The sequence below is a fragment of the Solea senegalensis genome, linkage group LG16 (assembly GCF_019176455.1).
Source record: "Solea senegalensis isolate Sse05_10M linkage group LG16, IFAPA_SoseM_1, whole genome shotgun sequence".
Taxonomy (NCBI): domain Eukaryota; kingdom Metazoa; phylum Chordata; class Actinopteri; order Pleuronectiformes; family Soleidae; genus Solea; species Solea senegalensis.
Genome location: NC_058036.1, coordinates 4,983,660 through 4,998,668, shown reverse-complemented (window position 1 = coordinate 4,998,668; position 15,009 = coordinate 4,983,660). Strand labels below are relative to the sequence as shown.

At 43.9% G+C, this 15,009-nt stretch overlaps 1 protein-coding gene across 1 annotated transcript in view; it reads left to right on the top strand.

The window, feature by feature from the left end:
* The window catches only part of LOC122783076 (fibroblast growth factor receptor-like 1), a 28,551-nt gene that overhangs the window by 10,104 nt on the left and 3,438 nt on the right, over positions 1 to 15,009 (top strand). The window contains exons 3-5 of the mRNA XM_044047723.1: positions 8,317 to 8,589; positions 13,893 to 13,967; positions 14,273 to 14,557. Of these exons, the coding sequence (XP_043903658.1) occupies positions 8,317 to 8,589; positions 13,893 to 13,967; positions 14,273 to 14,557 (633 nt within the window). The remainder of the gene's footprint in view (positions 1 to 8,316; positions 8,590 to 13,892; positions 13,968 to 14,272; positions 14,558 to 15,009) is intronic.

Genomic DNA, 15,009 nt, shown 5'->3' with positions numbered 1-15,009 from the left:
TTTCAGACAATATTCCTGGATTGTCAAGAGGCCCCTTTGCTGTCAGTGAGAGCTTTGCCAGTTCCTCCACCCCTTGGCCTGTCTCGCCCTACTGCCCCCCCACCTTCTACCTCTGTCCCACCCGCCTTTCTATTTTCCTCACTCACCCGCCTGCTCCTCTCTGAATCACTCCATTCTGCCCAAACTCTCTTGCTACATCACAGTCTGTCATTGGTCAATCCTGAAAATACTGTGTTGACAAAGGCACTGGTGTAAAACCAGTTCCCAGTGTCATGGCGACTGGCCGATCCTTTGACTGTAGTTTCTGTAGGTTTCTTCAAGGGGCACTCAGCACCAATCTTCACCATCATTATCATCATCATCGTTGTCATGAGATGTGACCACAACACATACAGAGACACACTCACAGGTCTGTTGGTGACAGCATGTCTGTCATAAAATGACCACATTTACAGGCTCTTTGATGGTCTAATGTTATTCGTCTGTCAACATAACATCAGACCAACACTGAACAACTACGACTTGCCGTAATAAGGACATCTGTATCTCATTCAGCACCTTTAGACTGGACTCCCGACTGTGTCAGTTGTACACAATTAGCAGGTTGGAGTTGTTTTTTTTCCCCACTGTGGAATGCAGGAAGGTTGAAGGAGGAGGCATGCTGGGAGTGGTGGGATGCACCTCACTGTTGACAGATAGAGGCCATGAAACAACTACAACAGAGTTCTTTTCTGAGCCAACAGTGTAACAAAGTCAAAGTTGTAACAAGAACAAAGGCCGGCATCAAATCTTGTGTGTTATCTTTTTTTTTTTATTATTTAAGTTCTCATATGGCTGATTGAGAAGGAAATAAGTGTTGAAAATTTGAATTATGTGTCAAGTAATTGTACTGAAATTCACGAATCAAGTCAGTCAGTCATCATCTACCGCTTTATCCTCCACCAGAGGGTCGCGGGGGGGGTGCTGTGCCAATCTCAGTTACATCGGGCGATAGGCGGGGTACACCCTGGACAGTTCGCCAATCCAACGCAGGGCCACACACAACCATTCACTCTCACTCCTATGGTCAATTTAGAGTGTCCAATTCACCTAATCCCCACATTGCATGTTTTTGGACTGTGGGAGGAAGCCGGAGAACCCGGAGAGAACCCACACACACACGGGGAGAACATGCAAACTCCATGCAGAAAGGCCCTTGTTCCAACTGGGGCTCGAACCCGGGTCTTCTCACTGCAAGGTGAGAGTGCTAACCACTACACCACTGTGTGGCCCCACGTATCAGGTATCAAATCTATATATTAATTAATTTGATTAATTTAAAATCAAAACTATTAGTTATGTATGTATTATCATTGCTCATGGTCCTAGTTTACTATGACCAATGGGGTGTTATTCCAGAGTTTTTTCACAGTTTAATTTGAAGGCTTTTCACAACTTTTCAAACAAGCGACAGTGTGTATTTTGTCTGCCTCTGTTTGTGTTAGGGTGAACAGAAATGATGTAACACAATTTGAATGGCTCGTCCTTCCATCTGAAAATAGGCTCTGTCAACCAAAACTGCCAGACCTGACTGAGGCAACGTTTGTGTGTATATAAACAGCCCAATAAGCATTTATCTTGTCAAACTGCTATAAACAACCAGGGTTTTTTAACAGTAGAATTCACTTATGAAACTGTTTGTGTAATATGTTTAAATTCTCACACTCAAAACTTCTTAGTTTTCGCTGTGTTAAAAGCCTGTCTTGGTGTGGAAGACAGGTGCCCTAACATTTATCTTGGGCAGTTTAAACCTAAGCTAAAGTCATAGGGTTTAATCTTTCCTTCTCTTTCCTACCAGGGGTAGATAGGCCATAATAATGATGACATTTTGCTGTCTAAACTGGCTTCATCTGCGTGAGGCAGAGTAGAGAGTAAAAGACATGACACAGATGGTCCAGGGCAGTGGAACATGTGTAAGTATTCACACAACATCCTACTCGGTGCCAAGTGGGTTGGTCAATCTCCAAACGTAAGACAAGACAGTAATAAACAGGTGCTTGTTGGTGCCCGGCTCTGTGCTGCAGAGAGAAAAGTCTGTCTCGGTGTGTCATATTGCCGAGACTGAGCCCGGGCCAGGGAGTGGGGTGTGAGATTGTTGGGATTCCTGGTTACTGCCGCCTGGCCCACCTAATCCCTGTTCACTCCCCCATGCAGCCCTCCTCTCCTCATGAGCTGCGTGTTAAAGGAGGCCTCTCTGCCATCTTAGCCTCTGCTCCCCGCCACTCTCTAAATCAACTCTTCTCTCTTTCACCTTCATCCCACTTCTCCATCCTTGGCTTCAATCGCTCCTCTTCTGACCCCCCACCTCGCTCTCCCTCTGTCCCTGTCTGTCACTGTATCTGGCCTTTCTCTCTCCTCCCAGTCTTCGTCCTTTTGCCTCTTCTCTGATAAGTGGCCCTAAGCACACACTCAGGCCCTGTGTGCGCACCAGGCCTTAGCCTAATGGAGTGAGATAAAGTGACTAGAGTGCCACTCACTGTGTGCTCTTTGTGACTGGGCAAGACCAGTGAATTGTTGATTTTTAGCTTAATAGTTATTGTGAATAGTTGATTGTGAAATGACTGGTAAAAACAGATTTATACACGATTTGTTTTGATAGTGATTATTTACAGTAGCAGGGTGGTGTTTGATGACACTAGATAAATAACTTTGTCCATGTTCAGATACTACCCATAAGTATGTTTGTATAAATGAATAATTCTTTGGTTTTTGTAGCCTCAGATTAAGCTTTATATACAGTATATATATGTTCTTTGGGTAAGGGCCTTGCTTTACATAGGTTGCCATTTTGCGTCTTCATGTTTCTACAACAGCCCAGACGGAGCATGCTTTATGAAGCATCCTTTCTGGTATGTAAATGCAAAGGGAAAAGGTTAGGGTGAATGGAGTCCTTGCCTGTGTCTCACTCGACAGTTTTACCATTACAGTACATGGCACTTTAGAATTCTTCTTACACACTGGACCTTTAACTAAAAGCCTAAGAAACCGACTCCTGTAAAGTTGTCCAATTTCCGTGCTGTATTTGAGCAGGTAGCACGCAGGAAACGCAGGCTACGAGCTGTTCCACTGCAACTCGTATGAAGTATCCAGTAATAAGACAAAACAGCCACTCCATAAACATCATATGAAAGGCCTCCATTAATTCAGGTCAAAGACTTTCCATAAGGTAGACTCGATACTTTTCCGTGCTTGTAGAAGTCTGGAAAAGTACAGATGCCTGACCCTGAAGTAAAAGAGATCATTCACATGATCAGAGTATCAGTAAATAATACACTGTAGGATTTTTCTTTTTCTAGGAAAGTTAAGCCTGGAGCGGCCTGGATTGAGACTTGTATTGTAATGACCAGGATTTAGGACAAAAAGTACAATCGCTCCCCCGTTTATTGACAAATAATTACATATAACTGATTTATTGTGGGTGTAGCCTGGATTTTTGTTTCACTCATTGCTGATGATAGCAGGACCGAGATCATGCGCCCGCACACACATGCTCCTTTTCTCTGACAGAGGCAGCTGGGGCCGGGTGAAGGCAGTCAACTTTAATAAAATATAGCAGCTTAGAGTTCAAAGGCTCCACAGTAGGGGCCATTAAGGGTAGACCATGTGATGGAGATGTTTGCAGAAGCTTTATGACGCTGGAGTAATTTCTCTCTGTTTCTTTCCCCGTTTCTTTTGATGAGGGGTCAGCAGGAGCCTGTTGTTCCGGAGCCACTAGTGAAAGAGGCAGATGCGGATTCACTGTTAACAAGCTGCGCTGTTATTCCAGGGAGTCTGCTTCAATCAGATAGACCAGCGAGAGCATCTTATCCTCTTTTACCCCTTTAATTTTTGTTCCAGGCCCCTCCTGCTGTTTCTCTAGTCCCTCATGTCACCCAATAGCTCCTCCTGTACCATTCCCACCACCAAAGAAGTTGCTATTCAGCTCACATCAGATGGTAACGAAGAAAGAACCATTGTCCTGACTGGTCTCACCCCACTCCTATCTATTGATTGGAAAGGCGGGAGGAAAAATAGCAGGTATTGATTGCCTCATTGGGTGAAGTTGAAAAGCGTCTGAAAGGGTAAGAAAAGACGGCGTTCTTCACCCTCCGCTGCCCCGCTGCTGTCAGAACAGCCCCTACCACCACTCCACTCATATCCCATCCCTTTTCACCCTGTCACTACCCACCCCTCCTCTTCCTCACTTCACCGTGCCTCCTTTCTTGACTTGCCAAGGTGACTCTCCCCCCTTCTCTCGCTGTTTTACGCTGATCTTTATCTCTTCTTGTGAAATGTATAGCTGAGCGCAGCAGCAGGCTCAGAACAGAAGCTCTGGCCTTTCACACACTCCCTGAGCTGTAGTGTCGGCCTCACCTTTCGCCTTCACCAACTTCAACTTCTCTGGTCTCAAGTGAAGTCACAAACTCTGGATTTGGTTTCTAGCTTTCATGTTTTGTTTTGTTTCGCCTTTTGTTTTGTTTTTTTAACATTTCTTTTCTGCTCTCTTGTGTTCTTTGATCTCTAGCTTTTTTCCTCCAGCCCTTTTGAAGATTTGTATTGTGCATGTTCTCCTAAGATGCATGATGGAGTATTTCCCTGCAGCAGAAGCTCCATTAAACTTGTTGCTGTCTGCTCTTGTAAGGTCTACTGAACTAACACAGTGCTGCTGAGTAGGAGGAGGTATTCTCCAGCTTCTATCTGTCTCTCTGCTTCTTATCCTCTATATAAATACTGCATATTGAAGACACATTCACTTGGATCAGTGTTTATCTAAGCAATGAATCACTACAGTCTGGCAAAAGCCTTTTGATGTGCAAGAGTTTCTTGCGTTTGGCTGGAGATTAAGGCCTGATCCTTTTTAAAAGGAGATGTTTACACGTGTGTTTGAATTACTGTGTCCTGTATTGGGCAGACGGTGTTGCATGCATTGTCAAGTTAGTCTCATTGTAGTTGGTTAAGTTCCAGGTGTTCACTATTGGTGCTGCTGTCAGCAGCCAAGTCGGGCCTTTTATTGACATGTTTGCAAAGACTAAGACAACCCAAAGCGCTTTGAATGGGAGGAAAAATGCTTGTACACAATCATTACAAATCCACAGGTGTTTTATAAAAGAGAAAATAAATGAGGAAGGAGGTGCCAGCACATGTGATCATTGCTCAATCCTGGCAGCTTTTGTCGTCTTGTGTGCCCGTGTTGCCCTTTCATTTACATTCTGACTTTTCCGAACATATTCATTTCCACGGATGCCTGCGCGCTGGATCGGCACTTCACTACCTCGCTCACTGATTTGTAAAAATGGCTATATTTAGTCTGACTCTCAAGAATGCCTCTTATTGAATGTGCCCCTTTCTCTTAAAAATAATCCATCACCAAATTGAGCAAAGAAAAACAGAGCTAATTCTGTGAGTCGCCAGGCATCCTCCTCCTTTTCCTGTGCTATGAAAGATTCCATTCACACATGGAGCTGCACTATAATAAGTAGCGCTGTGCCACTGCGGCACTATGGGGAAGCCCATATGGGCTTATATACCATTTTCCATTCACAGAGCAGCTAACAATTCTAACAATTTGTGTAAACACCATGAAATGCTCAGCAGTTTGTCAAAAATCTGGCGGATTCCCATTCATCACAGCGCCTGTAAACCATAATGGTAAGTTCAGCAACCGCTGGAGAGCCTCCGAAGACTGGAGTTAACACAACAGAGAAAAGTGCGGCCACAGTACAAGAATGATGTGATTACATGTTGCGTTTTGCACGTCCTGAACTGTGCATCTCACAGTCAAACAGATAAGAAAATAATTCCCCTTTTCTCAACACTGGATTGACCACAGAAGGCCTCTGTGTGTTTTCAGCTTTCAACTGCAAGGTTAAGAGAACCTGTCCTTGAGAGAGGAAGTAGGAGGTGGAGGAGGAGAGTGCCTGTTGAAGGAAAGGATGGTGGTCATGCACACAGCACAAATACTTATTAAGTTATTCAGATGATGTCCTTGATTTCAGCACCTCTTCATGTCTTGTTTTTCAAAAGAACTTCAAAAGGGTTTTTTTGTTTTTCAGGAGCGGAGATGGAGGGAGGAAATCAGTCGTTACACATTCCTTGTGCTTGAAGCACCAGCCAAAGCTTTTTAGTTTATCAGGCCAGAAAGCTCAGGAGCCTAAGCATGAGCGTATAAGCCAAATTCAAGACTTTCATCAAAGTTAAAGGGACAGTTTGTTATTCTGGTGCTTTTATTTTTTATTTATTTTATTTGTTCACTTATTTGTCTGTTTGTGTGCTTATGTTTTTGGTGAATGGCAATTTAAAATGAGCGTAATACCCTTTCAATGGCCAAAACCAGCACATGGATAATTCAGGTTAATCAGGAAGCAGGGAAACCTTCAGTCTGGCCCGGTCAGTAAATCTGAGTTTTCTTTTTTACTTGTCTATCATTTTATTCAGCAGAAATTCCACAAAAAGACTTGTGCGTAGTGTATAATAATTGTCACTCCAGAGAAGTTTAGCAGATATTACCCGAACTCTTTATTTTTTCTGAGAAGTGTATACATTTTTACGAAATATTTTTTGTTTGACAGAAGCTGGAACCACGTTGGCTCAATGTGTTTTGACACTTTGCATCATCGCAACCTTTGACATGAATCAGGCCTTGTTTTGTATTTACGAGTCTCTCCATTAATCCAGAAGAAACATGCTGCCGAGTGGCTTGTGGGACCATAACTCAGAAACGATAACTGAAGCCCGTTTGTTCACGATTTGGCAGAAACATATTTGTGTTTTTACGCGGCAGTTTTAGTCTTTAAAGATCAACTCGGTCCATATGAGCCCCAGCAGCAGCAGCGAGCCAACGCTGTTACCGGCTTGTGGTCCTAAATCAGAGACTGCAGAGTAGAAACAGTGAGCCCCTCTGTTCTGCCTTCCTTTTAGAGAGAGGAGAGAGAAATGGGCCGTCTGACAACAGCCAAAAACACCGCAGTTGCGTTTTCTCCACAGACATAAACAATGACACTTCCAATTTCCTGTGCATGCTGTGGGCCAGGAAGGGCCATCCACAATGAGGAAGTAAAAACCCCAGCACAACATATGTGTGTGTGTGCGTGCACGCACACGTGCATTTTTACCTCTTTAGGACTTTTTCTGGCATAAAAACTGACCTTATCAGGACCAGTTAAGTTCTGTTTAGGGCTAAAATGTAGATTGTGGTTAGGGTTTGAATGGTTACAGTTAAGGTTAGGGTAACCCTAGGGTATACATATATATATGTATATTTATATATATATACATATATGTGTGTGTGTGCGTGGGTGTTGTTGGTGTTGAGGTCAGCAGTCTACATGTTTTTTTTTTTTCTACTACCACTGAGTTACATCTGTTAGCAATGTGATGGATTAAACAACCAGATGGGGTTACCTGTGTCACCTCCTCCACTGCGGCTTCATCAGTATAATGAACTTCTTGTTGTTTACCATATGTGTGAAATGCACCGGTGGAATGTGTGTGTTTGAGTTTGACCGTGCGTGTATGTGTGGGGAGAGGCCATGTGTACTTACCCTCCCCATTGTTTTTGCTGCTACCAGACCAGCCATTTGTTCTGAGGCACAGACCGTGCTCTGTGTACCTTTGACGGCCGTTGCAGCAGCTATAGGGTTTTGTTGCTTTTGTTTTCTCCCCCCCCCCTTTTTCCTCAGTCTCCTGTTTCTCTTCGATGTCGAGTCATCTCAGTGATTCGGGGTTCTGGGGGGTTAGTTTAAAGGCCCGGTGCTGTGTGAGCAGCGGCGCAGGCCTCCGAACACATCACACGGTGTTTCGACCCACTTCACTTCACCAGATCTGAGGGCGCAGACCTGAGCCAATTACGAGCAGGGAGAACAGGCTGCTGTCCATCTCACTGTGACCCGCCCCTCTCATTGCTTTGATCTTTCACACACTACGCTAAAAAACAGAGCCAGAACACTTTACCCTCTCTGTTTAAGCAGCGGCTGACAGGGCTTGACCAATTATTACAATCTGGTTTCAACATTTCTGGGTGATCAGACAAAAAGATGACAAATTACCTATTCTAATTCAATTTGTTTTTCAGCCTGTTTTTAGTCAGGAAAATCAGGGTTTAACTTTTGTGCTGATTTCAATACACTTTCCCAGAATATATAGGAACTATTATGGGATGGAAATTGCACTATGCAGATTCAACCGTACACCATGAGCTGCTTTTTCGAATGTCACATTGTATCTATGGGTCAAAAACCTCTTCAGGTTAATACTTTTCTCCCAAACAAATGAACCGTTATGGCGTATGTGTGTCTTCAGGACCTCCACGGGTGTCAGACAAGGTTGCTCACAGACAGTCGGCTCGCCTTGGGAGTGCCATTAAGCTACCATGTCCGGTGGAAGGAGATCCTCCACCCCTAATTATGTGGACCAAAGATGGGCGCAACATCCACAGTGGCTGGATCCGTTTCCGTATCCTTCGCATGGGCCTGAAGATCAAGGAGGTGGAGGCAGAGGACACGGGCACCTACATCTGCAAAGCTACCAACGGCTTTGGTAGCGTCAACGTCAACTTCACCCTCATCGTCATTGGTGAGTGCAGATGGACCTGTTTCTTTGTGGATTCTGAAGATGAGATCATTTGTTTTTGTGAAATGCTTCAGCTTAATTCAGAGTCATAAAATGTGAAATCACCTGCACTGCAACTCAAACACAGACACTGTGTTTGTGTGTGTTATTCAGGTCTGATTTGTACCGTCAGACCACAACATTAGCCTGCAGTCAAACATCTCACCATAGTTCAAATGTTAAAAGACAGCATCACTCTCAGAGGTCAAAGTCTTAAACAAGTGGATTTATGGAGATTTAGTGCTTGATCCTCTCATCTATTGTGTGTTACTGCACCTACCTCTCTCTGCCCAAAGTCAACAGCGGGATGGGATATTGTTTCATACTATTTCATCCTCTGTGACTCAACTGGATCTCCAGCTCTTCCTTTTCCTGAGGCTACACTCTGTGGAGGCTGGAGCTCCACGTCCCCACAGAAAGACGGTGCCGCTTGGTCGTCGGACACTGCTCCTGAATGGGGCCTTTGGAATGAATCACACTCGGCTGACTGTATAGCTCATTTGTGCTTGTGCATACAGTGCGTTTCCTCTGCACTAGAGCGGCGCATGATGAATGAGCAGAGCGGAGCGTGAAGGCTGTGTTTAGTCTAATTACTCTAAGATGCCTAATTAGGGCCAGAGTCTGCAGCCTCTCTCATCGGAGGAGGAGACACAGCCCGGTCTTGTGACAGCTGTGCTTCAGAGGAAGAGCCATAATCAGGCAGATGTGGAAAACACAGGGCACTTCAGAAAACAGCACCCGTTGTAATAAACCGGGCTCATGTGATGGGAATAGACGGGACTAAAGTTTATTTTTAGTCTCCCTCAATATGAAGTTGTCATTGAGTTCAAAGAGAGGGTGTCTGCTGATTGTGCTAAAATGAAAGGCTGGGGATTGAGGCAATGAGCCAAGTGTAATATCAAGGTTCATGCTACACTTGTGCTATATATTATCTAAGTCAGACATGGGTACGTGTGTCTGCATTGTACTTTAAAATAGAACATATTCGGGATCAATTATGTCATGAATAACCCAGCGCTGTCATTTTATTTTTGATGTTTTGATTCTGTGGATTCCGGTAATGAGTTTGCCCTCCAGATGCCGTCCAGATTCAAACTTAAAAGCAGCACAAATATACTGGCTGATTGGTTGTAAGCGAAAAATAGCTCGGGGATTTTGTGGGAGGGTTTTTGTGTTGTTAAGAAAATATAGATGCATGGCAGGGATGCAAGACTGGGAATAACATGGACTAAAAATGCATCTGCTTTTAAATTATCAGCTGTTCAACTTCAACGGATCTCTTCCTCTTTTTCTAAAAAGTGTCTTGAAGAAGAAAATATGAACTAAATATAAATGAAATAATGATTACGAGTATATTCTGGTGATTGTGAGTGCACTTACAGATATACACGGGCAATGGTTTGGAGCTCAGTTTTTTTAACACCATAATACCATAAAATTCCCATGAGGAAATCTCTGGTGGTGGTGTTGTTTTTTTTTATTTCAAATAAACCGTGTAAAAAAAAAAAAATAGAAGTTATTTTTGGCTGTGAGAAGAAGTTTGAATAAACATGACCAAATACAAATAAAGGGGGTGGTGTGGGGGGGGGTGGCTGAAAGTTTTCCTGAGCGCCTTGTTCTTTAAACATTTGAGACAGATTATTTTTTAAAATTAAGTATTTGTTTCTAATACTGAACATGCACATGGAATTTATTATTGGATTTAAATGTTGATTTAAAGCTGGGAGATAAAGAGGAATACTTGAGATAGATTCAGGCCAAACTACACACACACACACACACAGATAACTTTCTCCCTGCGGTGTGTTTACATGAGAGATGATTTTGTCTGGTGCGGCGTCTGTTGTAGTGCGACAGAGTGAGAATGAAGACTTAACTGAAAACACTTAGAGCTCTCAGGGAGATCTGCTCAACCTGACTGCAGGCGTCACTCTACTCTCATGCAGAATTTTTTTTTTTCTGGAAATCATTTCTTGGAAGCATATTTCTATGAGATTCCTATCACAAGTGTTTTTGCCCTGAATGGAGGTACATATAAAGTTCTCAGTCCTGATCTGGATTGTTTCATTTCCCTTTTGTCCTCTGGTGGTTGTGTGTGACTCTCCTCCCTCCTTCCTCTTTTATGCTCTCTTGTCCATCAGCCATTTGTTTACACGCATAATTGTGCGTTGCAGCCAAATAGTCCGCAATTATCATGAGCCACACTTTCCGTCAAGTTGGAATCGGCTAATTGTTCAGTTTAATAGAATGCAGTTAACCTGCTGAGAGCTGTGCTATGGTTGTCAAAAAAGATCAGAGGAGGGAGTTTATTTGTTTGAAACAAATGAGGGATAGCTCCCAGCACATCGTTATATACATACAGTATCCATCGTCACTCAGTTTGTTGTTTTTAATGGAACACAAAGTGAAAAAGTACAAGAAGCAAACGCTTTCATCGCTGGTCTGCGGTAAAGGGGGTCAACCAAATCCTGGCAGTGGAGTGCATAACGTTTTTCCAACATTGCACGGAACACAGCACAGAAAGCAGAAGAAAGACACTCAGATGAAGATGCAACACAAGCTTGAAGTGGGAGTGGTGGGGAGAGAGAGTGAGGGGTTTTTCAGGGTGATGTAAGGAGGAGGTGGGAGAGATAGCCCTCTTCCCATCTGCCAGTGGACAGCCTGTCCTCCCAGGAGCTATCTGAAGAATCTGGTCAGCCAGTGCAACATGGCGCCTCCTCAATCCCTCCAGCTGGTTGTTTGGGCCCTGTTTAGGGTGGTCTCCTGACAACTGGCCCCTTCAGCTCCCAGCACCACACCAGGATAGTCCAGTACAAGCAGCGGCTTCACGGTCCCCAGCTGCTCATGCTGCAGCAGACTGCACATTAACATTAACGTGGGATTGTCATATTAGCATTTACAGGGTCGGATTTTAATGTTTATGTCTGCACAGATATAACGGGGCTAATACAGGGGCTGGCAGGACTTGTTATTTCTACATGAAGATGTTGGCTCTCGCAGCACATTTTTCATTTTGCTCCTCTCCAGAGACTTTGTCAGGCCAGCAGTTGTATAAACTGCCTCGTGTGTGTGTGTGTGTGTGTGACTGATCACATGTGGTAGATGTTTGAGATTTTTTTGAGATGTTTGAGTGTGATGCAAGGCCACTACACATAACTTTCCCTGGACATTGCAGTGTCCCCAACAACATCTGGAGCTCATTGTGACCCCCAAATCTGCAGGGCTTTTTCCTGCGATGCAGCTGGCACAGGAGGCAAGTGGATAGTGGAGTGTGTAGTGACTTGTTTCCTGTGGCTGGATTTGTGAATGAAGTGGGAGGAGATGGCGTCAGACCCCTAAACACTGTGGCGAGACTATGAATGGACCCGAGTTATATGGAAGCAGGGCGGCTGCATTTTAAACAACTTGATAGTTTTTCTTGAATTATTTACTCGCATTAACATGCACTTGAATGCCAGCCCTTGTAATTGAATTTCCGTTTGCATAATGAACCTTTGATTTCATACAGTATGTAAAGTATAAAGAGCTTTTTGATCATTGATTGCATAATAAGTTGCAGATTTTACTCACTTCTCAGTACACAAGAGAACAGCCCTCACTATTTCAAGGCCTTCCAGCCTTTCTCTGTGTTTGTTGAGTATTTTGGTTGTCATCATATTGCAGCCATGAGATGTCTTAGCTCGCCCATGTCTGCAGCTTATAGTGAGATAACATCGTGTAAAGACAATAGTGGAGACAGAACTGATGTATAAAAGGTACCATTGTTCCCTAAAATCACCAACGAGCAGAGAGGAAATAGATTCAGAGGAGAGAGAGGAAAAAAAAAAAAGTCAAAAAGAAAACCCCGGCAGTGTGGGACCATGTTCTGTTTGGATTGGGAGGTTCAGGAACCAGGAGGAATGTTGAGAGCCCAAGTGAGCAACAGAGAAATATTTCTTCCAGTGGAGGCTGTTTTTTAAAGGAATGGGTTATTATAGTTGGCCAGTTAAACCCTTTCAAATAGCCATGACATCATGGCTGGGCTTGGTGCTGCAGGGGACAAACAATGGAGGGTTTGTACCCAGAGAACCCGAGAGAGCTGTGAGCGTTTCAGGGGTGGTGGGGGTGGGGGTGGGGACTCAAGGGAGGCAGAACGAGGGGGTTAGAAGTCACATCTGGTCTCTTTACCTGACCCAATCAAACCCTGAGAGGGAATCAACTGTGCCAAAATGCATCGAGAAAAATCCAATGCAAGGCCGAACACTGAGACACGGAAGGTAGCGAGCTGGCTGGTAGTTTTCCCCTCTTTGAGTCTTATTGAAACATACAGCTAACCTGGCCTTATTCTAACATATCTTTCCCGGGCTTGAAATGCTGAGCATAACTTACACAGCTGTATCTAACGCAGCAGTATTATATTAATCATTTAACAACAGCCCTTCTTCAGTAATCATCAGCTTAATGCCCCCCCACCCCCCACCCCCACAGAGTGGCACATATTGGCGAGGAACCCGATCTGCCCCGTTAATTCATCAATGCTGAACTCCAGCAGTTGATACGGATCACACACCGATTATTAAGTTTCACTCATTATATTTCCTCTAAGCCCCGTCTTAGCGCCGCTGCATGATGTCAGCCAATGACATAAACTCCACAGCTGTCTCCTGGAACTGGGCTTATGAAAACCGATCGTATTACTTCCAAATGCTGCAAGCATTTGGGAGCATGCAGCCGGTCCAGAGGAGCCTATCTCTAAATGCCAGATTTGTTCAAATGGAGCCGAGAACACTTTGCAAGCAAACTGCCTGGAGTTGAGCCGGCCGCCATAAAGAGCTGTGACCATTACACTGTCAAAAAATTAAAAACAGGATAGTAATGGAAAGTCAAAACAGGCTTTTAAGGTAGCCAGTGAACTAACTCGGAATATCTCTCTCTGGCATTGATCTTGCTCTATAATTTAAAAAATACATCTCCAGTTAAGTTATTTCAGAAACATGTGGCTCGTGATAAATTATGACTCTGAGCTGCTTCAGATGGAGTTACTCTGTTTGTGTACAAGGCGAACACTTTTTCTCGAGATAGACATGCATTTGACAGCTCAACAGAACGTGACGTGACTAAAGATAAATTATGGACGGTGCACAGTAAGACACAGAAGCTGTCAAAAGAAGAGTTTTCTACGGATTATTATAACGTGTGTAACTTTCTGTTTAAATGCAGAAATATCAGACATATGGTTTCTGTACTACTCTGACATTTCACCTCTTTGTTTTTTATCATTTTAACAGACGACGCCGGTTCTGATAAAACTGGACCTGGAGCAGAGTCTGAGCTGGGCGTCGATGGCTTGACAGACAAATTTGGTAAGCGCTTAATAACAATAATTTACCACAAATCCCATACACTTTTACTTCTAATTGCAAAGCATGTTGTTGTGTTTTTCTGCATTTCTAAGTGTTACTGTTGCTTGGTTGTGCAGAATGAGGTGCAAAGTCTGAATAGTGTTGATGTTAATGGTAATAAAAATGAATCAACTTAAATTTTCTACCATTTGATTTTGAAACCAGAGAGAAATCAATAGAAATCTGTTCAATAAAAATAAACCTTGAACTTTTAAACTGTAAGCTCATGATCACATAAATACTGAAATACTTCTCTCCCACCGAAGTACGTCCTCGCTTCACTCAGCCCGCTAAGATGAGGAAGAGGGTGATCGCTCGTCCCGTCGGCAGCTCAGTGCGGCTCAAATGCGCGGCCAGTGGAAACCCTCGGCCGGACATCGCGTGGCTGAAGGACGACAGGCCGCTGACGGGGCGCGAGGTCGGCGAGGGGCGTCAGAAAAAGTGGACGCTGAGTCTGAGGAACCTGGCGCCGGAGAACAGCGGCAGATACACCTGCAGGGTCTCCAATCGAGCTGGAGAAATCAATGCCACGTACAAAGTTGAGGTCATACGTGAGTATTCCACATACCGAACATGGTCACCTGGAAATACTAATGCAAGCGCGTGATACAAATGAATCTAAGTGACTCCGGCTGTTTGACATGCTCTTTTGTACATCGCTGCTTAATCACCATAATAGTTGGTCTGATTTCAGCCGAGGAAGAACCGTAACCGTGAAAAAAAAAACCTACCCTGGATTCGTATCCATGATGACTGTGCTCGTGTAATTATGTATATGAGAAGCATATTGAAGAACTGACTCCAGGCTGTGTTTGTGTGTGTGTAGTTGTGCTTGTATTTGTTACCTTTTTAGGACCTTTTCTGGCTTAAACACTGACTAGTAGTCCTTATGGAGACCAAAATGTGGTCCTAATGAGGTAGAAGCTCCTTTCTGAGGAACTGGTTAAGTTTAGGCTTTAGATTGAAATTGTTACACACTAACTGGTTAAGGAAAGGAAGTCAA